Raw genomic sequence first — 23,147 nt, forward strand, 5'->3', positions numbered from 1 at the left:
CCACAAACTTGATGGCTTAAAACAACAGAAATTTATTTTCTCACAGTTTTGGAGGCCAGAAATCCAAAATTGGTATTAAAGGGGTGAAATCAGGGTGTCAGCAAGGCTGTGTTCCCTCCAGAGGCTCTAGTGGAAAATCCATTCCCTGCCTCTTCAGCTTCTGGTGGCTGTTGGCATTCCTGGCCTTATGGCTGTATCACTCCAGTCTCTGCCTGCCCTCCCCTGTCGCCACATTGCCTCCTCTTCTGTGTGCACCAAATCTCCCTCCGCCTCTCTCTTATTAGGACGCTTGTGATTGGATTTAGGCTACCAAGATAATCATTACTGCTTTTTGACCTCATTGAAAGTACCACACTGGGACCCCTGCAATTCATTTTTGTCTTTCAGCTCCCTCCTGTCCTTGTTTCCTTCCTGATTAAGCCTAGGCCCAGTGTTCTAGCACATCTGCTATTCTCTTGTCAGTTCCTTCTGACTCAGGGCCTTCTCCTGAATGATCTCGTCAGCTCCTCTGGCTTCAGTTCCTATATGTAGCTCCCTCACCAGTACCTAAAGGGTCACCATGTCCCATTGATTGTGTCTCCTTAATATCGCTCAGATCTGTCTCCTTGGTCCCCACTGCTTGCATCCTTGTTCATGCCCTTATATTTTTTTTGAGGGGGGGCATGCCACGTGGCATGCAAGATCCTAGTTCCCCAACCAGGGATCGAACCCATGCCCCCTGCAGTGTAAGCACAGAGTCCTAACCACCTGACCACCAGGGAAGTCCCATGCTCTCATCATTTCTTGATCAGGCTGTAGCACTAGTCTTCTAGCTCTTTCATCTGTGACTGTCCATCTTTAGTTCATTTCTCATGGTGGATCAGAGCAATTCTCCTCAAAATTCAGATCTGTCTCTTAATAGCTCTCTGTGGCTTCTAGGAAAGTCCAGACTTCTTAGCATCATATACAGGGCCCTCCATGATCTGGCCCCTGTTTACTCTGCCACCCTCATTTCTCCTTCCTCTTCCCTTTCTTTGCATTTGATCTTCCTTCCCAGAAGACTTTTCTTCTCCCTTTTTCCTGAGTTCATATGTCCCTTCCTTATGGCAGTCTTCCTTGATTCCTCCAGTCTGAATCGAAGCCTCTTCTCTGCGGCACTGTAGCACTTCTGGTCAGCTTCTTCTTTGTAGTGCAGTGTGTTTACAGATAATTATTTGTGTGTCTCTTCCACCAGACTGTGAGAGACTCGAGAAGCTTTCATGTATCCAATACCTTTTATCCCAAGTGCCTGGCACATAGTTCAAGGCACCCAATTCACAGTTGAAAACCTGAGCCCCAATTCTGGCCCCACCATTTACCAGCTCTACGAGCACAACAAAATTATCTTCTCTCTGGGTCTTTCTGTTTATGAAAGACACAGTCTCGCCTCAGGCTGTTCCTGGCTGTTGGTCTAACATACATGGGGATAATTTCTGCTTTCCCAGCAAACTACCCTATGATGTGACCCCAGAGCAGGCTCTGGCTCATGAAGAAGTCAGGACACGGTTAGACAACTCCATCAGGAACATGCGGGCCGTGACGGACAAGTTCCTGTCAGCCATCATCAGCTCTGTGGACAAAATCCCGTGAGTGCTGTCAGCTGTGACCCCCTGTTGAGCCCAGAATGAGTGGCCTTCTGCTCCCCGGCCCTTCTCACTACATTTTGTCCACCCCACAGTTACGGGATGCGCTTCATTGCCAAAGTGCTGAAGGACTCATTACATGAGAAGTTCCCTGATGCTGGTGAAGATGAGTTACTGAAGGTAAGACTGAAAGCTGGCACATTCTTGCCCTACCAATAATAGCCCTTTGAGGAAAAAGTTCTAAGACTAGGCCTGACCTTAGACTTTCATTAAGGACCTTAACCTAGATTTTGTCAGTAGCTTGCCGTTGATTGTGAGATTTTGAAAGTGTTTGTAAATAGTAAATCATACCTCTTTTAGTTCCTATATAGTTCCTGTGTTGTTTGAATGGCACACAGACCTCAAACAAGTAGAGAAGATGGATTTTCCTGTCTTGAGATACATTTCTTTGAGTCCTATCTTTTCGCTGAAGAATTGCTCCCTCTGCTGGTAGCCAGGTGAATGGTAGCAAGCACAGTTGTTTCCACTAAGGCTGTTGCTGATAATTCTTTCTTGCTCAGCTATGCTCCCTCCTTTTTTTTTTTTCCTTCTTCTTCTTTTTTTTTTTTAATCTGAACGCTTTTTTCTTCTCTCCTAGTTCTGTGCTTTCCTACAGTGAGGCCTCGATTCTAGACTTTCTGTTCAGGTGAATTAATTTTATTTTTTTCTGAATGAAACTCTAGGGGAAATGCTGTGACTGTCCTTGAATTCTTCTGTGGAAGAGATGTGTGTTGAGTGACTTTAATTTCAGAGGCATGAACTTGTGCACCTTTGAAGTCTTCAGCATGAGGATGATGGGGGTTGGACAGGTTATGCTCTGCTAATTAGGTCGTGTTCAAGGATTTATTTTAGCTATGTTCATTAGCTTCTTAAAATGAAAGCCCATCTGCCTGAAAATGAAAAGTGCATGTGGTTGACAGCAGCCTTATTTGCTGCCATGGTATGTGAACAAAGGATGCCCTAAAATGCTCAGTAACAGACTTTAAGTCTATCATTTTTACCTTCTGAATCTGCTCTTTCATTGTCGTGATTTTCAGTTCTGTTCTCATTTTCTTTTTTTCTGCATCCAGCCAAGGGCTGTTTGGTCATTTTAGTTTCAGGCCTTGAGGGAAAGTGTGTGTGCGTGTGTGTGTGTGTGTGTGTAGTGTTTAATTTTTTCTCACAGGACCACATTTTCTGGTTTTCTTTGCTAGCAAAGTCATTTATGGCTTACTTGGTGGAATGGTTTTTAACACCCATTTCTTTTTCCTCTGTTCCCAGATTATTGGTAACTTGCTTTACTATCGATACATGAATCCAGCCATTGTTGCTCCTGATGCCTTTGACATCATCGACCTGTCAGCAGGAGGCCAGCTTACCACAGACCAACGCCGAAATCTTGGCTCCATTGCAAAGATGCTTCAGCATGCAGCTTCCAATAAGATGTTTCTGGGAGATAATGCTCACTTAAGCATCATTAACGAATATCTTTCCCAGTCCTACCAGAAATTCAGGTAAGGGGAAAGGGACAAGGTACTTGAAAGATTCTGTGGGCATGTTTCTAACTCTGAAGGTAAAGACAAGATTAAATACCACACCCAGCATTCCCTGGACTGCAGTGTTGTATACATCTCATGTGCTCAGAGCTCCAGGGGATGATGAAGAGGATGTTTGAGCTATTAAAATGTATTCCTATGAAATAGACTGTACTTCACGTAGAAACAATGGTCTACGTTAGGCACGTGTTACTTTGTAACCAGAGAAGAATTGGAGAGTGCTTTTAATATTTGTAAATTAAACATTCAGTTGAGAGTTCGAGTTCGGGACGTTGTCTTAGAAAGTTGGTTCTGCTAACAACGCAGGTGTTTGAGAACTGTTTTAAATTATGGTTGACCAGTTCTTGTGGGTAGAACTAAAACGAAGTGGAAAGAGAACCAACGTCCCAAGGCTGTCAAGCACAACGAACGTGCAGCAGTTTCTCTAGAATTAACTGTCTTGACTGGCTTCTTTTGAACTCACTGCCCCAGAGGTTTGTGGGATGTCCTTCGTCAGCTTCTCACACATGTGTCACTTGTTGGGGCCTGGCTTCTGTGTTTATTTTCAGACGGTTTTTCCAAACTGCTTGTGATGTCCCAGAGCTTCAGGATAAATTTAATGTGGATGAGTACTCTGATTTAGTGACCCTCACCAAACCTGTGATCTACATTTCCATTGGTGAAATCATCAACACCCACACTGTAAGTATTTTTCTTTAATGATTTAATTTCATTGCTCTGTCTTAATTGCCTTCTCCGGCTGCTGCCTGCTATCTCTGGAAGCCAGAGATCTCAGTTTGATCTTACTGACATCACATCTGCCTTGTTTATCTTCCTTTGCTTATTATCCTTAACTTTCTTGAAGTGATCCCCAGGCCACCTGCATCAGAATCATCTGGGCTGGTTATTAAAAATGAAGTTTCCTGAACCCCACCACAGGCCAGCTGAATCAAAATCCCCATGGCTGGGCTTCAGAATCTCCATTGTGACCCCTGATATAGTGACTTGATAAAATACTGTTTTTATTGGTCCTTTTTTTTTACCCTGGCCCTCTGTCTTACTTTTCTAACATGATCCAGAATACCAGCTTTTTCCCCTGTGTCACCTTTGAGTGATTTTCCCTTGGGTACTTCTTCCCCCCTCCCCGGTTTTTTATAATTCATCCCCCCTTGGGGGCATATAGAACAGGAAATAAGGAAATAAAATGAAATTTCAGGGATTGTCATTTCTGACGACGTCACCTGGGGTAATAGCTTATTAAGGCTTTGCCGAATACCCCTAAAATAATGATAATGTTGATCTGATGCACTTTTTTTCTGAATTAAAAGATATTATATACTGGAAACTTTAAGTAAAAGTATGAATGTGAGTCATTTGAACTGGTTGTAGGGAATATTGATGACTTGGATATTGAAGTCTGTGAGTTTCCTTGTTCTTTCTTACATAGGGTACGTTTAAATCCTTTATATCTGTAAGGTTGAGAGAGTACCAGTATTTCCTCTTCATATGTTGTAACATATGTCATTCATCACGGGCCAATGTGTTGCTTTATATACATATTGTTTATTTGGGTTAGTTTGTTGAGGATTGGTTTTTCAGTTCTTTGAATATGGGAGTTTTGTTATCTAACCTCTTTTGTGCTGTTAGGCATTGTGGATGGGGATGGGGGCTAGTGGGTTGAGTGTGTAAATGGAATTGATCCCTGGATGTTGGATGCAGCTCCTGTTAGATCACCAGGATGCCATTGCCCCAGAGCACAATGATCCAATCCATGAGCTGCTGGATGACCTTGGCGATGTGCCCACCATCGAGTCCCTAATAGGTAAAGTTCTGACTTAACTGCCCAGAAGCTGAGAGAGGAGATTGGCAGGAGTGCTATAATTGTCACCTTCTCTGTTTCTACACTGTTCAAGCTCTGAATACACATCAGGGAAGAAAACAGATGTGATCCCTATCTGTTAGGAACTGAAGTCCAGTGGAAGAGATCATTTTAAATGCATAGATACATATAATCATGTAACTAGAAATTTATAAGTCCTATAAAGGAAATGAGCAGAGTATTTTTTTTTATATTTATTTATTTGGTTGCACTGGGTCTTAGTTGTGGCAGGCAGGCTCCTCAGTTGCGGCAGGCGGGCTCAGTTGTGGCAGGCGGGCTCCTCAGTTGTGGCATGCAAACTCTCAGTTGCAGCATGCATGTGGGATCTAGTTCCCTGACCAGGGATCAAACCTGGGCCCCCTGCATTGGGAGCGTGGAATGTCAACCACTGTGCCACCAGGGAAGTCCCTGAACAGAGTATTTTGAGAGAGAAATGTGCCACCAGGGAAGTCCCTGAACAGAGTATTTTGAGAGAGAAATGTTACAGCGTTGAAATGATTTCTCAAACATTTGTTAAGTTATTTTATTATGGATCCTTTGCCTTTATCATTTGGCGTAATATTTTATTTCTCAGTAAAAGGTGTTCTCACCACAGTGTACATATAGGCTTATTCAACTACCTTCTTAAACTTGCCTTATCTTTTACTTGAATTATTATCTGCTCTCCAATGTCTCCTCTGTTTATGGTATTGATTCTTTCTACCCCCCCAAAACTTTAGGAGAAGGCTCTGGCAATTTAAATGACCCAAATAAGGAGGCACTCGCTAAGACAGAAGTGTCCCTCACACTGACCAACAAGTTTGATGTGCCTGGAGATGAGAATGCAGAAATGGACGCTCGGACCATCTTACTGAAGTGAGTATTGGAAGGAGGAGGAATGGAGTAAGTGTAACCCAGTGATCCCTCTGTCCCTTGGTCTTGGTGAATGAGTCCTCTTGTTCATCCCTAAAATGATCATCTCAGCCATTTAAGCCTCATACATTTCCAGTCACCTCATGTATTATACTTGACACAGGGCTTACTTGCCTTATTTGCTAATAAGATGCTGAAATGAATTTGTAGCTTGGAAATCCTAACCTTGGTACCCACTCTGTCATAGCTGTGTAAGTAAGCCTGGGACTTTGCGTACCTTGCATTAGGGCTGCCCAGTGGGACTCTGTGAGGCAGTGTTTGCTCTGCTCCTGTTGAGGTCCATTCGAAGGAAGTAGGACACCTGCTAATGTTTAAAAGCTTTCCACACTTCCTTTTAGCACAAAACGTTTGATTGTGGATGTCATCCGGTTCCAGCCGGGAGAGACCTTGACTGAAATCCTAGAAACACCAGCCACCAGTGAACAGGTAAAGTTTGGGGGTTTACCAGGTACCACAGTAAGATGCATAGGTGCTCCTGTGATAGGCACGTGACAGGACTGAGGAGGTGGGACATAGGTGGCGAGAGGTGGTCACTGGAAGGTGGGCCTGGATGTGGTGGCATTTAGGGCTTATTGAGAAAGTTGTTGGTTCCTAAATCCAGAGGTGATTGTGTCTAGGGCACAAAGCTCACTGGCACTTACATGCAGTCTGTGTGTGTGCTTTAATTTAACCTGAGGCAGAATCAGTGAGTCTGCCCAGTAATTTATTGAATACTATATAGTTAGAATTTTGTTAAGTGCCTTGATAGATAGGAGAAAAGAATAGAATGTGGCTCCTAAGTTCCGTGAACTTAGTTGGAGACGTGTGACATATGCCCCTGAAACAGTTAGAAAACCACTGAAAATTCACTATGGTTTTGGCCCTAAAAATGCTAGAAATTAAAGCAAGAGTCCAGTGAGGAGCAAAGCATCAGGGAGGTATGGGACTTGAACCAAGCTTACAAAGAACATGCATGTACAACAAGAGGGACGTTCTAGACCGGGGAGTCCCCGTGAACAGAGGCACAAGGGAGGGCAGAGCATGATGTGACCAGACCTACATATCTAGAATGAAGGTGTGGGTGAGGGTGAGTAGTGAGAAATTAAACGTGAGGACAAATTATGTAGAACCCAAAACTTAGGAATTTTGCACCAGAGAGAGAGGAGTAAAGGGCCTTTGTGACCTTTGGGAGCATTTGATATTGATTAATTTTGCAGTGCTGTCAGAACAGATGGTAGTTGAGTCATCTGTGTGTGTGATAGGGTTCCAGGTCCAGTTGGGTGAGGGGTGGCACGGCAGTGGGGAGGGACGGATGGGTCACGTTTAAGGCTTCTGTTTCATGTTTATAAAATGAGAAAAGTAAGTCAAGTCATTCGTTTTCAATTTTTTGAGCATGGGAATCCTTTTCATTAAGTAACAATGTATTTGGAAGCCCAACATATAAAAGAGGTAAAATTGGAGATACTCTGGCAGCCCCAGGGATGGGCCCTTGGAAGCCCACCCTCCAGGACTCGTGGCATCCCTGGGAAACCCTTAAGGCTGCAGGGAGGACTATTTGAAAACCAGTTTTAAATGAATTGTCAGCTTTTAGATGCTATGACTCATTAGATGTGTGTGACGGGCAGGAAAAGAGGCATAACCAGTAACTGCAACTGGTTTAACTTGGAAGGAAGTTTGAAGTAGGGAAGAAGGAACTGGTCTTTACTGAGAATCTGCTATTAGTTTGGTGCTTTCACCTGTGTTCTTTCCTGTAATCCTTGCACTATCCCTATGAGGTGAGTCTTTTCATCCTCCTTTCACAGATGACAAAACTAAGACCCCTAGAGGTTAAATAACTTGCCCAAGATCATTCACTTGTAGTGGCAGAACCAAACTTGAATTGGGTTCTGTCTGACTCCAGTTTATGCTCTTTGCGTTATCTGATGAAGAGTAGTTTTGACATTAGAAGAAAAGGGAATATTGGGAAAGGAATTGCTCCAGTTTGGGAAAAATTACAAGTCTGAACTACAAACCTTTCCAAATGTAAACATCCCCAGTACAAACAGTTCAAAATATGGTACCAGAGCCTTAGCCATATGCTGGGATCTATCAGCATAGAGGTGATCATTGAAGTTTTGAGAGAGAACACTTACAAAGAAATGACCGTGGGCCACTTGGAGGAACCAGCGCATGCTTAGGGCAAGGAAAAAGTACAGAGAAGATGATCAAGGCAACAACTAAGAAAAGGCACTGGATCGGGGATGGGCAGAATGGTAAGGAGAATTGGTGGTGAGAGAAGCCAGACAGCGAGGAAAGTGCTGAAAGACTGCACCAGCAAGTGTGGATCGTTTGTTGGGTGGGAACATAACAGACAAACGTTGGTTGGTGACTAGGAGAGAGAGCAGATATGAGAAGGGTCTCTTTACTGGCGTTTGCAGCATGTTTGAAAGCAGAGGGAAGGCTTGAGCGTGATTCAGCTGGGATGAGGTAGCAAAAAGGATTAGCAAGAATTTACTGACCACTGGTGTTGCATTGGTGTGGTTATAACGTTCATCAAGCCGGGTTTCAAATAAAATTAAATGATTTCCATGTCCCCAGTGTGATAGGGAAAAAACTAGGGGTTTTGTACCCAGTGGAGTCCAATCTCCTGTCCAGGAAAGAAGCCCTAAGAAGCCATCTGACTTCATAGATGTTTCTCTTCTAGATGAAAAGAGAGCTGCCTCTGCTTCATGCAGTTTCTTTGTCAGTTGTCGGGGGTGGGGGTAAGTTTGTTCCCCTCTATTTCCGGGATAGAGTTGTTTGTTTGTTTGTTTTAAATATTTATTTATTTATTTGCTTGCTTGCATCGGGTCTTACTTGTGGTAGGCGGGCTCCTTAGTTGTGGCATGCAGGCTCCTTTGCTGCATGCATAAACTGGAGTCAGACAGTTGTGGCATGTGAACTCCTAGTTGCGGCATGCACATGGGGTCTAGTTCCCTGACAGGGATCGAACCCAGGCCCCCTGCGTTGGGAGTGCAGCGTCTTAACCACCAGGGAAGTCCCCCAGAATAGAGTTTGAGAGCTTTATAAATTCAGGTGTGGTTCAGTGTGGAGACCTTGCCACGAACTTCTTTTTCTTACTGTAGGAAGCAGAACACCAGAGGGCCATGCAGAGACGTGCTATCCGTGACGCCAAAACTCCTGACAAGATGAAAAAGTCAAAATCTGCAAAGGAAGACAGCAACCTCACTCTTCAGGAGAAGAAGGAGAAGATCCAGTCAGGCTTGAAGAAGCTAACAGAGCTTGGCACCGTGGACCCAAAGAACAGATACCAGGAACTGATCAATGACATTGCTAGGGTACGGCATTTGGGGGACATTGATGGCCTGGCCACGTTTAAAGCTGTCTCACAGGCTTGTGAGGAGACAGTAGCTGTTCCGGTGACAACGTACCTTCAGTTCAACGTACCTTCAGGAGAGGAAATTAGAGTCCTCTCCTCTGGGGAATCGTTTCTGACTCTTCCAACATGAGGTCCTAGCCTGCCCTTTGATGGCTTATTCCATGGCCTAAATTAGTAGGGAGAAAACCTTAATTAGAGCTTCGTATGTCTCAGTTTGTCTTTGGCCTTAAAGAATTCCTCCAGATCTTTTTAATGATTACTGTGAAATATAAATTAACATCAAGTTGATCATCAAATCCTTGATTTGTGTGAATCTTCTCAAGTAAGGGGCTCTGGCACAGGCTGAGAAGTTTAGGCATTCTCTGCTGTCCCCCTAAAATCACACCATGCACAACTGCAAGCTTGGTAATTGTTATATTAAAGTTATCTTTTTCTCCCTCTCCTGACAACATATTTAAGAGGTTTAAATCAGCTTTGCAAGTCAATTATGAGAATGTGGAAGTCTGTAAAAGTAACACATTTCCCTGCCTCATTAAATAGAAAGGGGGAAAAAATTGATGAGATCTGAATTTCTTTGTTAATTTTTGAACATAAAATTGCTAACATTTTTAGATTCCACATATAGGCAATATCATATGATGTTTGCTTTTCTATGTCTGACTTACTTCACTTAGTATGATGGTCTCTAAGTCCATCCATGTTGCTGCAGGTGGCATTATTTCGTTCTTTTTTATGGGTGAGTGGTGTTCCATTGTATATATGTGCCACATCTTTTTATCCATTCCTCTGTTGATGGACATCTGGGTCGCTTCCATGTCCTGTCTATTGTAGATGGTGCTGCAGTGAACATTGGGGTGCACGTGTCTTTTTGAATTATGGTTTTATCCAGATATATGGGCAAAAATCTTTAAAAAATTTCGAGATGAGTAAGAAAAAAAGAATTGCTGTCTATTAAAAATGTGTGGTCAAGCAAGGCAAAGTTAAGCGCTGCTGGGTTCTAGTGTTAATGATTCAAGAAGCACACGATATTATTTTTGTAATTTTAATAATTATGTCTCAGGATATTCGGAATCAGCGGAGATACCGACAGAGGAGAAAGGCTGAACTGGTGAAACTGCAGCAGACGTACGCTGCTCTGAACTCTAAGGCCACCTTTTATGGAGAGCAGGTGGACTACTATAAAAGCTACATCAAAACCTGCTTGGATAACTTAGCCAGCAAGGGCAAGTGAGTATTTTATTTTGAAGAGTCAATGTCAGGGGAAAAAGAAGTAGAGGCAACTGAAGTGACATAGGAAAATTTTATTTACAACACACTGGATCTATTTATTGCAGTAGTCCTTTATTTTTCTTCTAATTGTTTGTGTAATTTCCTAGTCCCATTTGTTATGGTATGATGTAAATAAATAATGTGTGGAGGATTTCAAGGATGCCTATTTCTAAGCATCCTGTGTTCCAAAATATCTTCTTGGCTCTAGGAATTAAAGAATCTGGGAAAGGGATCATTCAGTGGCCCCCAAACCGGGTTGTGCCTCAAAAATCACTTAAGGAACATCATAAACAATTAGATTCCCTGGCCTCTACACCTCCTGGACACAGGCTCCCAGACCATGATTTTTTTCAGCTGCCAAGGAAGATCTGATGCAGCCTCCTTGTTGCTGGCCACAAACCATTCAGCCTGCCCATTTTATAGGGAGGGAAATTGAAAATCCAGAGAGGTGAAGTGATTAAGCACAGGTTCTGCTTATTAGAAGGGTTAGTTTATTATTTACCCCACACTTTTCATTTTGAGAATTTTGAAACCCCAGAAAGTTTCAGTGAATAGAACAATGAACACCCATATACCTTTCACCTAGATTCACTTGTACTTAACATTTTGCCACATCAGCTTCCCCTCTCTATAGCTTGCTTACTCTTGTGTCTGTGCTTTTCCTCTCCCTCCCTGAAGGCTTCATGGAGTGAGGCAGGGCTGTTGTGAAGTGGTAAAAATCAGGTCCACCTAACCCATCTTGCAGAGTTGGTGCCTGTGTCCTATTGAAATGTCCCCATCATTCTTTGAGCACTTCTTGACTTTGTGGCACAAGATGTTTCTGGTTCAATTTGTACTTTTCCCTCCCTGGGCTTGGAATTAGCTATTTCTCCAAGCATCCCTGGTTCCTTTTTTTTTTTTTTGCGGTACGCGGGCCTCTCACTGTTGTGGCCTCTCCCGTTGCGGAGCACAGGCTCCGGACACGCAGGCCCAGCAGCCATGGTCCACGGACCCAGCCGCTCGGCGGCATGTGGGATCCTCCCGGACCAGGGCACGAACCTGTGTCCCCTGCATCGGCAGGCGGACCCTCAACCACTGCACCACCAGGGAAGCCCCTGTAGGCATGTTTTTCAAGACAGATTTCTAGAAATGTAATTGCTGGGTTAAGATTTTTGTGCAGTTGTGATTTTGATAGATATTTCAGTTGCCAGCCATAGGGATTTATTACCTTTTACACAACTACCAGCTTTTCTGCCCCAGTTCTTGAGACCCTTCCCTTGAGAGTCCCAGATACCATTCTCATTCATCTGTATTCTTCCTTTGCTTACTCTTCTTACCATTTCTCGCCTTGATTATCCCAACAGCCTTCTGACATCTGTTTCTTTTTCCTTGCTCCCATTCCTCTGTAATTGCTATGCTGGCTTAAATGCTTTTAAAAATTTCGTATTCTAAAATATTTTTATTTTTTCTCTGCACAGCCAAGGGGCTTAGAGTGACTCCCTTGGGGTTCAGTACAGTTCCCTCAGGCTGGCATTAGATGCCCTCACACTTACTTTAGGTGCTTAGGTTCTGAGAGGGACATAGAAGGATTCAGACACTGTCAAATTCATCGTGTGTTCTCAAATGTATAATTTAAATCAAAGGCAAAAGCAATTTAGTAATGTTTCCCTGTTTTGCAGAGATATTGCTTAGGCGAATCCTAGCATTTATTTGCCATTTTAGAATTGGTTTGTTACTTATGCTTGTGTATGGGAAGTTTGTTTTCTGACCTCATATCCTTGAGTTACCAACAAAGATTCATAGTAGTTACCTATAGAAAATGACATAATGTGATTTTTACAGGGTCTCCAAAAAGCCTAGGGAAATGAAAGGAAAGAAAAGCAAAAAGATTTCTCTAAAATACACGGCAGCAAGACTACATGAAAAAGGAGTTCTTCTGGAAATTGAGGACCTGCAAGTGAATCAGTGAGTATTTGCTTTTTAACTTTGTTTTATATGTTGATTTTTTTATTTGTCATATCTTTATCTTATTGACTTTATTTCTCTTATCTGGATAATCATTTTTATATTTTATATGTGTTTATAGTTGATTAATTAAAATAAGTAATTAATTATGTACAGAATTTGGCCTAATACTCAGAGTTAATTTGCCTGTCATAGAAGAGAGGTATTTCTTTTCCTTGTTTGTGGAACATTTGTCTCAGGACATCCTGCTTTTCCTCTTTAAAGCAGGAAGCCATTCCTTCCATTTTTCTTTTTTTCTGTGCCCAAACCAAGGATAAATAAAGAATAACAAGAAGAGGAGTGTACTTTATTCCACTTGAGGCATGAACCAGGGGCTTACCTTCATCTTCTTTTCTGGGAAGCACCAGCTTGCTTTACATGTGGTTCATGGACCTGACCTGACCTGACCATCCTCCCTCAGGTCCTGGCCCAGCTGCCATTAACAAGCATTTTATTGAGTACCTGCTCAGTCAACCCTGTGATCTCAGGCAGCTGAGCTTTCTGTTACTGTGTCTGTTTAAATTTTTTTTTAAATTTTGCTTCAAAAAACTTTTATATTTTTCTGATTCTAAAATAATATGTATTCACTGTTGAACTTTGAAAATGTGGTAAAGCATAAAGAAAAAGAAAAAGCACCTATAATCCAACAAGCCAAAGATAGCCACTGAAATCATTTTAGTGTATTTTCTTCTGTGCCTCTATTCACATGAAGATTATCTATGATTACTTACTTACCTTCCTATTTTTTTTAACATAAATTGGGATGATACTGTTTATATTCATGTATCCAGCTTTTTCCTCATAACATTGTGAGCATTTTTCACATAGTTTGAAGGTATCCTTTTTAATGACCACATAATATTCCATATTGTAGTTTTAATTTAGCCATTTACCTGTTGTAGAACATTTTAAGTTGACTTTACTTTTTACATTATTACACATGTGATAACACCTTTATATGTACATCTTTGATTCTACCTCAGATTATTATTTTTTTTGTATCATAGATGCCTAAAAATGTAATTTTTGGTCAGAGTATAAAAATATTTTTTTATTGTAAAAAACATAAAATTTACCATCTTAACTATTTTTTAATTGTACAGTTCAGTAGTGTTAAGCATATTCACATTGTTGTGCAATCCAGAACCTTTTCATCTTATAAAACTGAAACTATACCCATTAAATAGCAACTCCCCATTTCCCCTTCCCCCCCAGCCCCGGGCAACCAGCATTCTCCTCTCTGTTTCTATGAATTTGACTCCCTAGTTGCTTCATATAAGTGGGATCATACAATACTTGTCTTTTTGTGTCTGGCTTCCTTCACTTAGCATGATGTCCTCAGGGTTCATGCATGTTGTAACCTGTGACAGATTTCCTTCCTTTTCAAGGCTGAATAGTTTTCCACTGTGTATGTGTACTACATTTTGCTTATTCATTCATCCATTGATGGACATTTGGGTTCCTTCCACTTTCTGCTATTATGAATAATGTTACAATGAACATGGAAGTGTAAATACCTCTTTGAGACCCTGCTTTCAGTTCTTTCTGATGTATACCCAGAAGTGGGATTGCTGGATCATATGATAATTCTATTTTTAATTTTTTAAGGAACTGCCATACTGTTTTCCATAGCAGTTGAAAAAATTTTTTAATTCATATATATTGCAAAGTATTTTCTAGCAGTGTCTAAAATGTGTATGAAAGTGCTTACTTACTACTTCTTTGCCATCATTGAGTAATAAAACAGTTTTTGATATTTTTGAATTAATAGATAAAAAGGTAGCATTTTGCACTTTTTAGAATTCTGGTTGGGTTTTTTAGTGTGTGTTTATTTGTTTTTTAATATTTATTTTATTTATTTTTGGCTGTGTTGGGTCTTAGTTGTGGCACGCGGGATCTTGCGTTGCTGCGTGTGGGCTCTTCGTTGTGGCGCGAGGGCTTCTCTCTAGTTGCAGCGTGGGGGCTTCTCTCTAGCAGTGGCATGCGGGTTTTCTTTCCGTAGTTGTGGCGCAGGGGCTCTAGAGTGCATGGGCTCTGTAGTTTGCGGCACGCGGGCTTGGTTGCCCTGCAGCATGTGGGATCTTAGTTCCCCGACCAAGGATCGAATCCGCTGCATTGGAAGGTAGATTCTTTACCACTGAACCACCAGGGAAGTCCCTGTGTGTGTGTGTTTAAACAGGGCTTATTATGTATGTTTTCTCTGATCATTTTTTCAATTGGGGACCTTGGTCTTTTGAGGTTTTGTTTTAGTTGACCACTTTATGCCATTTTTCAAATCTGTTTTATAATTTATTATCTCCTCCCTTCTTTTTTGTCATTATTTGCCACTACTGTTCAAGTGCCTACTGTTATTTGACTCTTCTTTTTAATTTGCTACCATGGGCTTAGGAAACAGATGACAAACCAAACCAGTTAAAATAAAATTATTTACCATGTAAAATAAACATCTTTATAAAGGGTCTCCTATTGAGTAAAATGCATATGTTTTAGTACATGGATTTTGTAACCTCTCGTTTAGCTTCTTAGTGGCCCTCTTGCATCCTTCATGGTTCTCAGCGCTGTTCACAATAGATCAGTTTGCTCTGTAGTTGAGTTCTGGAAATCTGGGGTGACACACTTTGATCACCTGGGGAACAGCATACTCCCACCTTCTGGTGCATTAAAACTTCTGGGCATGTAAGGTGTCCAGAGTGAGTGATACCCTAAATATTTTCAGTAATAGTTTATATTTGATGGTACTCAGTATGTTTATATCTGTAGCACCTACTCCTTTCAGAAAACCTCCTCTCTTGGTTCTTTTCATTCTGACCATCCCCACTCCACCACCCCCCCGCCCCGCCTTTTGTTGACTTACCTCTTCCAGTCCTCAGACATGCATGGATTCAAACATGCATCTTTTCCTCCTCCTTCTAGCCCGATGTCCTCTTTATTTTTTTAAACATTTTACTTGCAGAACATAATTAGTTCTCTCATTTATTTACTTTTTTTTTTCTTTTTTTTTTGGCTGCATCGGGTCTTTGTTGCTGCGCACGTGGGCTTTCTCTAGTTGTGGCAAGCAGGGCTACTCTTCATTGCGGTGCACGGGCTTCTCATTGCAGTGGCTTCTCTGAGCACGGGCTCTAGGTGAGCGGGCTTCAGTAGTTGTGGCACACAGGCTCAGTAGTTGTGGTGCACGGGCTTAGTTGCTCCACGACATGTGGGATCTTCCCATACCAGGGCTCGAACCCGTGTCCCCTGCAAGTGGATTCTTAACCACTGCACCACCAGGGAAGCCCCCAATTTCCTCTTGATTCTCCTTTTATCATTAGGTTTCAGCAGTGGCCACATGGAAGGCCAACAGGATTCCTGACATCATCCCTTCAGAGGCCATTTGTGGCCTCAGTGGTTCCTCTTCCAGTGGAAAGCAAATGCTGCCAGGAGAGGCTGCCACCCTTCTCTCCAGATCCCCAAGTAGATGGTACTTAGAGTAGCAGTCCCACACTGCTTCACCTGCAGAAGTACTTTGCACCTTTATTTTGTATGCCTTTTCACTCTTGAAGACTTTATTCATCTCCTTTCTGCATTTCACAGAATATTTTTACATGAGAACACGGAACTCATACCCTTACGATGTTGTGTTTCAACAGGTTTAAAAATGTTATCTTTGAAATCAGTCCAACAGAAGAAGTTGGAGACTTCGAAGTGAAAGCCAAATTCATGGGAGTTCAGATGGAGACGTTTATGTTACATTATCAGGTGGGTTTGCACCAGGTAAAACCGAAAGCTTTGGGTGTGAGGTAGTTGTGTTCTTGTCAAGGTAGGAGAATGGCTGAAAAGGAGACCCATGTGGGGAAAGCTGCCCACAGTCAGCAGTGAGTGAGCTGAGGAGTTTTGTGTGTCTGATTTGAGCGGTACAGGCTGGAGAGCTTTTGCAGATGTGTAAATCTTCAGAAAGCATATCTGAAGCTTACACTTAAGGTTGCCACTAAATTGAGCTTATGCCTCGGGCTTGAACAAAATGCTTAGGTACATATCTTGACAGTACAAAATTATAAACCTTCTCAGTAGCTTGAAATCTTATATATTTTTTTCCCCTCTCATTTTGGTTTGATATAGGGGCTTAAAGGTGTACTTCTGACAAGATGTGTGTAAATTGCATCTTTGTAAAACTGAATCCCATTTTATATATTTATATATTTTTTGAGGATTTTTTTTTTTAAGAGAAAACAACTTTTTACTGGAATCTGACTAAATAGGAATCACAGACCAAATAACAAACAACAGCGTGAGCTACATCAGAATGAAAAAAGAAATGATGGACCTGGATTTCCAATCTGAAACTATTATGCAATATGATATTTTTTTTCTTGCCATGCCGCATGGCTTGTGGGATCTTAGTTCCCCAACCAGGGATCGAACCCAGGCCCTTGGCAGTTAAAGCACGGAGTCTTAAACACTGGACCACCAGGGAATTCGTCCGAATCCCATTTTAAATTCAAAACGAATTCTGCAGTGAATCATTTTGTAACATAACTATCCCTAATTTTTATTTTGAAATCTCTGTCTTTTTATTGCATTGAAAAATGTCAGGGCATCAGAAGGATTCCTAGGTAATGTCCAGCCTCTGTTAGTTTTATGAACACAGTGCTTCATCGTTGGTACCCACACAGGGCTGCACTCCGTGAAGTTGGGCAGGGGCCTTTCTCTGAACGTGCATTTGGGCTCTTGCACACATTGATCTCCCTTAAATGGGGGCTCTCCCTCCCAACCCCTTATTCTTCCATCATTTATTGAGGACTTTCACGTTGTTACAACCCCTAAAGCTTGCCCCACCAGCAAAGCCACAGTTTTTTTCTCCTTCACTTCCATAACCTGTAGAGACAACCCCTCTTCACCACAGGCATTGACTTATTTTCTTCTTAACTTCCAAACTGCAGACTCCTTAAGGACAGGTAGTATTTCTTTGTTTCCTTCTTAGTGACCAGTAGACCCTCAAAACACGTTAACTGTACAGATGTGAAATGATTTTGTGACGCACATAGCTAACTCAAGCCCTTACACAGAAAAGATCCTATTATTCCTTCAGTTTCACCAAGTTCATGTAGGCCGCCCAGTCTGCCTCAGGTAGTGTATTCCTCCATGCACAAATTCGTTATGTGCAGAATGACTGCCAGGTGCAAGGTATTATGTTAGGTGCAGGTGATGCACCAGGGTCCTCGTCCTCATAGAGCTGCTAAGATTTTTCCAGAAGATGAATTGGTTGAACTTTCGGGATCCCTTCAAGCCCTTTGACTCTTGCTTTGTCATCACCACTCTTCCAAAGTTTAGGGGTGCAACCACTCAGATTTCCTCAATTTGTTCTGGACAGTGGAGGGTAGTGGGGAAAGCAGGGGCTTTGCAGTCAGATCCAGATTCACCACCTCCAGCTCTGTACTGTCGGGCAGGTCATTTAACATCTCTGAGCCTCAGAAGCCTCATCTTTAAATTTGAGATAATCATACCTGATAGGATTTTTGACAGGACTTAAAAAGACACTATCTAACGTGCTTCTACGTTGTGGAACACATAGTAAACACATAAAAAACATTTAGTCCTCTCTTTCCCCTTGCGTTCAGGGTATAAAAGCTTTGTCATTTGAAATAGAAATTAAGACTCTAGTAGATAGTGTTGAGACATTACTGGCCTTATCTTGTTTTCAGTTGTTAGTATATTTTGTCACGGATTGAAATGCCATCACCTTCTCCAGGTGACACATCACTTAGACGAACTAGGCTGCGGGCAGGCAGTTCCATAGTTGGGGACTTGTTTCTCACCCCAGTTCATACCTGGCACACAAGGCATGCCTCATTCCTTCTGGATCCCTCCCTACATTGTGTCCTTCCTTTTCTTGTTCCACAGACCTGATTAACTGTCAGAATGTTTTTTTGAACAGGACCTGCTGCAACTACAGTATGAAGGTGTGGCAGTCATGAAATTATTTGATAGAGCGAAGGTAAATGTCAACCTCCTGATCTTCCTTCTCAACAAAAAGTTCTACGGGAAGTAATTGATCATTTGCTGCCAGCCCAGAAGGATGAAGAAAGAAGTGCCTCTCGGCTGCCTTTCTAGGGGTGCTCCTCTACTCATAGGAAGCAAACACCCAGCCCACACCATTGCCTCAATCTGATACACCCCCAGTGCCACGTGCTTAACCCCTCCTGCTCAGTGGGACATTTGTTGCCCCTTGTTCATAGGGAAATTGTATTTCAGGCTTAGTCTGACCTTCTTATTCCTGCATTTTCTTCTGTCCTTTAGGAAAGAGTGAGAACTCCCCTGAAATCTCTCACGTTGTTACAGTCTTAGAGGTTGCATTACTATATTGTAAGCTTTCGTGTTTGTTTCAATTAGCAATAGGGATGGTGGGATTTGAATTCTTGTTATTTAGAAGTGGAAGCCATTAGCACCGATAACATACATACATATAAGACACATAATTAAAATGTCAGGTTATCCATAGTTATTAGGTTGTCATTTAAAAGTAAAATTCCTTATATTTCTGTCTCATCCGTAGAATGGAAGGATACGGGGAGTCATTGGTTCTCTTCCATTCTGTTTTCCTTTATGGGCGGGAGCTAATAGAAGTCACTGTTCTGTGTTCAAAGGAAGCATTTCTAGAAAGAGGGGGATATTGTTTTTAAGTTTCACCATTAAATTTGGGCAGTTCTGTTAGTGTAACTCTCTCCTCAGTGGATGGGAGAGTCCCACTGATAAAATTAAGCTATTTAGGTAAATTCGGAATGTTCTGAGCGCCTGCTCATTTGTGTTAGTGCAGAGATTGACTAGATTCAGACAAACAGTCCACTCTGTCCCTGTGGCAAAGGAATGGGTAAGCCCTAGCGTAGAATGTAATTGTTTTCAAAACTGTTTTATATCTTAAGAGCGTCTTATTAAAGTGTAGATTTATTTCTTAAAATGTGGGTGATAGGAATTTTAAAGATTTATATAATGCTTCAAAAGCCTTTAGAATACTGTAAGAAAAGGGTTTTTTTTAATTGGCTTATCTGTATATCTGAACTCTTAAAACTTTCTTATAGCTAAAACACTAGGATTTATCTGCAGGGTTGCAGAGAGATAATCTTGCCTTAAATAGACTGAAACAAAAACAAACAAAACCAGCCAGCTGATGTTATACTTGATATTAAAATCTATTTTTCCCTATTTCTTTTTCTTTTCTCTTGCTGCCCACACTGTGCCTTTATTTTATGAACTCCAGTTTTTTAATTTAATCACAAACAATCCAATTCTAAACATTGAGCTTAAGAAGCTTTCATTCTTAGATTAAGTCATATGCTTTTAAAAAAAATCTTTTTATTCAGGAAAATATATTGAAATCATGCTACTGAGCCTCTATTTTCTCTGGTTCAGTATTCTTTTATCGTAAAACATAAACTAACATTTAAAAATTTACTGATGTATATTTAAAGCCAATAAACTGTTTCATTAATAACAAATCATGTGATGTGTCCCAATTACAAATGTAAGTGTTGGAAATGTGGATTTCATGACAGACTGTTTACTCAGTCAGGCCCACGGGTGCAAATGTAATAGTTGTAGGAGTCTACACACTCCAGGCAGCCCACAGGCAGGTGAAGAGGTGAGGTGTGGAGTGCCACGGAAGGAGTCTCCACTACCTTGACCTTGTTTTTTGTTGTATTTTGGAAGACAATTTTTTAGTAAATATTTTCCTCAGATTGAAAGAAGATGTTATATAAGTAGCATTGCCTCAAAAACTGGGACCAACCAAATTGTCAACCCTTTTACCTTAAAAGATGATACTCATCCCGAATGCATGTCATGCCCCAAAGGCCACATCCATGACAGACAATGAGCAAAGTTCACAACTCCTTTAACAAAATATGATGTTTCAATTATTTGTAAGGATATAGTTCCCTTGACACAACTTCTAATGCAAAATAGCACAAAATACACTTCAAGAAGTTTGATGGCAACTATGTAGAATTAACCGTGTTAACAGCGTTGAGGATGCCCAGACGAGCTCAAGTCATGGCATTGAAACCGTGTAGCTCTTATTAATTTTAATTTATTAGCTATAGCAATCTCTGTCTCAACTCTCTCTGACGTTCTCTTCAACCAGCCATCGTGACATTTACCATGAATTTCCTCCCTCAAGAATTTGGACTGCCCATCAGATTGTTGCTGCACACAATTGCCTTTGTATCTTTGTATGAAATAAAAGGCCATTTGTTCGTTTTTGTGTTTCTTTTTCTCAGTGTCATTGTTAGCAGTTCCTGCAAAACAGTGTTAACTAGAGTGAGATTTAATAATTGAAAACCACAACAAAAACAACCCCTTCATAGTCTTTTTGAACGAACAAACGCAAGTCAGCTATCTCAAAGCAATTTTTAACTCGTGAGTTTAGCCTTCTTAAATGTAAAATGCTTGAAGTAGCCTCCACATAAAAAGAACTGGGGCGGGGTGGGGGAGGTGGAGAACTAACATAATGTCACTTAGTTTTTTTTTAATAATCCAAAATTGTTTTTAATCATTCATTATTGGTGGACACTTCAATGTCAGCTAATGGCTGGAAGTTTCAAATTACAGCAGCATTAAATGTTTTATGACAGTGGCACCCTAGGTCATAGTGTGTCCCTCAGGGGACTTCTATGTTACATACAAGTCACCAGAAAAGACTAGGGGAAGTTGGATATGGAAAAAGTAAACAGCAGCAAAAGGGAGGAAAAATGGTTTCCTTTTAAGTACGGCCCCGGGGGGCACCCTTACTTAGCATACAAATTCATATGGAAGCATCCTGTTGTGTTTTTGTTTTGTTTTTATTTTTTTGGCTGAGTTGGGTCTTCGTTGCTCCGCGTGGGCTTTCTCTAGTTGCAGCGAGCAGGGGCTTCTCTTGTTGCGGAGCATGGGCTCCAGGTGCACGGGCTTCCGTAGCTGTGGCTCGCGGGCTGTAGAGCGCAGGCTCAGTAGTTGTGGTGCGTGGGCTTAGTTGCTCCGCGGCATGTGGGATCTTCCCAGACCAGGGATCAAACCCATGTCTCCTGCATTGGGAGGTGGATTCTTAATCACTGCGCCACCAGGGAAGTCCCATCCTGTTGTGTTTTTAAATTGTGGCCAGACTATATTGGAAAATCAGTGACAATATGAAACAAGAGGGGGAAACGGAATAATTCTAAAGTAAACATAAGTGCAAAATTGGAGGTGATGGTTTGTGTGCATGGCTGGAGATCCCACAGGCCTCTGAGGAAGAGTGACGTGGTAAGAACCTGGGCTTTCCTGGCAGTGGGCCCTTCTGGAAGTTACCCCTTCGGAGCCTATTTCCTCATTCCGAAATGGGGAGATGCTATCGAGTACATGTGTTACTGAAACCTGAAATACACGTTAACAACATGCTCTATATTGTCCTGCAAAGGAATAGAGGGAGTTAGGAAGGTGCTTATCAAGTATAATGTTAAGTAAGGAGACCAGGACGAGAGGAAAATAAGAGGAGGAAGGTGGATAGCACCTGGGGTGATGCTCGAAGAGAGTGGCCACCGTGAGGCCTCGCAGAAAGGAGCTGGGGTGCCTCAGCGGTGCTGCAGATACCTTGTAAACCTGTGTAAACCAAAGAGAATCTGAGAAGAGTACACCCCTCCATACATTTTAAATTTGGCATCCAAATTTTTTGTTTAAATTGTATAGTGTGTAATTGCCAACATTGTGAATTTCCAGGTAAAAATTACCTCACTCTTAAAGGTATCCAATGGAACCCCCTATTTTATATTTTAATACTTGTGTGTTATTATTAATTGAAGATAGCACCCCACTGTGTATGAGAAGGAAACTCCTCAGTAGAACACTGCAATGGAACCCCGTATTTTAAAAGGCACATGAACAAAGCCCTTCGTCAGTTGGAAACTTGACATCTTTTTTTCTCTTTAAAACTCATGTGTCTAGGGTTTCCCTCGTGGTGCAGTGGTTGAGAGTCCGTCTGCCGATGCAAGGAACACGGGTTCATGCCCCGGTCCGGGAAGATCCCACGTGCCGCGGAGCGGCTAGGCCCGTGAGCCATGGCCGCTGAGCGTGCGCGTCCGGAGCCTGTGCTCCACAGCGGGAGAGGCCACAGCAGTGAGAGGCCCGCATACCACAAAAAACAAAAACAAAAAAAACGTGTCTATTCCACTTCCCTCAGAATTTTATTCTAATGTAATATTTTTAAGCTTAAGTCTTACTTTTTTTTTTTTGCGGTATTAAGTCTTACTTTTGACCATCCTATCATTATGTGTAATAAAAAAATGTGGGGTTTCCCTGGTGATGCAGTGGTTGAGAGTCCGCCTGCCGATGCAGGGGACGCGGGTTCGTGCCCCGGTCCGGGAGGATCCCACATGCCGCGGAGCGGCTGGGCCTGTGAGCCATGGCCGCTGGGCCTGCGCGTCCGGAGCCTGTGCTCCGCAACGGGAGAGGCCACAACAGTGAGAGGCCTGCGTGCGTACCGCAGAAAAAAAAATTAAAATGTATTTTTTCCTGTGACCATAAGGCTGTTAACTCAATCCAGAAACATACTTTGCATCATAATTATTGTTAATGCATTTTTGATCAATGTAATCTTATATATTATCTTGACAAAGAATTCTAAGACATTT

At 41.9% G+C, this 23,147-nt stretch overlaps 1 protein-coding gene across 2 annotated transcripts in view; it reads left to right on the top strand.

The window, feature by feature from the left end:
- IQGAP1 (IQ motif containing GTPase activating protein 1) overlaps window positions 1-20,763 on the top strand; it is a 125,025-nt gene extending 104,262 nt beyond the window's left edge. For both annotated transcript variants that reach the window (XM_089906758.1, XM_022564055.3), the window contains 12 exons: window positions 1,464-1,604; window positions 1,697-1,781; window positions 2,901-3,133; window positions 3,724-3,856; window positions 4,874-4,976; window positions 5,753-5,888; window positions 6,284-6,371; window positions 9,029-9,241; window positions 10,343-10,509; window positions 12,373-12,495; window positions 16,161-16,269; window positions 18,446-20,763. In XM_089906758.1, the coding sequence (XP_089762884.1) occupies window positions 1,464-1,604; window positions 1,697-1,781; window positions 2,901-3,133; window positions 3,724-3,856; window positions 4,874-4,976; window positions 5,753-5,888; window positions 6,284-6,371; window positions 9,029-9,241; window positions 10,343-10,509; window positions 12,373-12,495; window positions 16,161-16,269; window positions 18,446-18,559 (1,645 nt within the window). In that variant the 3' untranslated portion in view covers window positions 18,560-20,763. The remainder of the gene's footprint in view (window positions 1-1,463; window positions 1,605-1,696; window positions 1,782-2,900; window positions 3,134-3,723; window positions 3,857-4,873; window positions 4,977-5,752; window positions 5,889-6,283; window positions 6,372-9,028; window positions 9,242-10,342; window positions 10,510-12,372; window positions 12,496-16,160; window positions 16,270-18,445) is intronic.
- The last annotated feature ends 2,384 nt before the right edge of the window (window positions 20,764-23,147 follow it).

This window comes from Delphinapterus leucas, chromosome 2 (assembly GCF_059928025.1).
Source record: "Delphinapterus leucas isolate spDelLeu-1000000601 "Yukka" chromosome 2, BTC_Dleu_Yukka2, whole genome shotgun sequence".
NCBI lineage: Eukaryota > Metazoa > Chordata > Mammalia > Artiodactyla > Monodontidae > Delphinapterus > Delphinapterus leucas.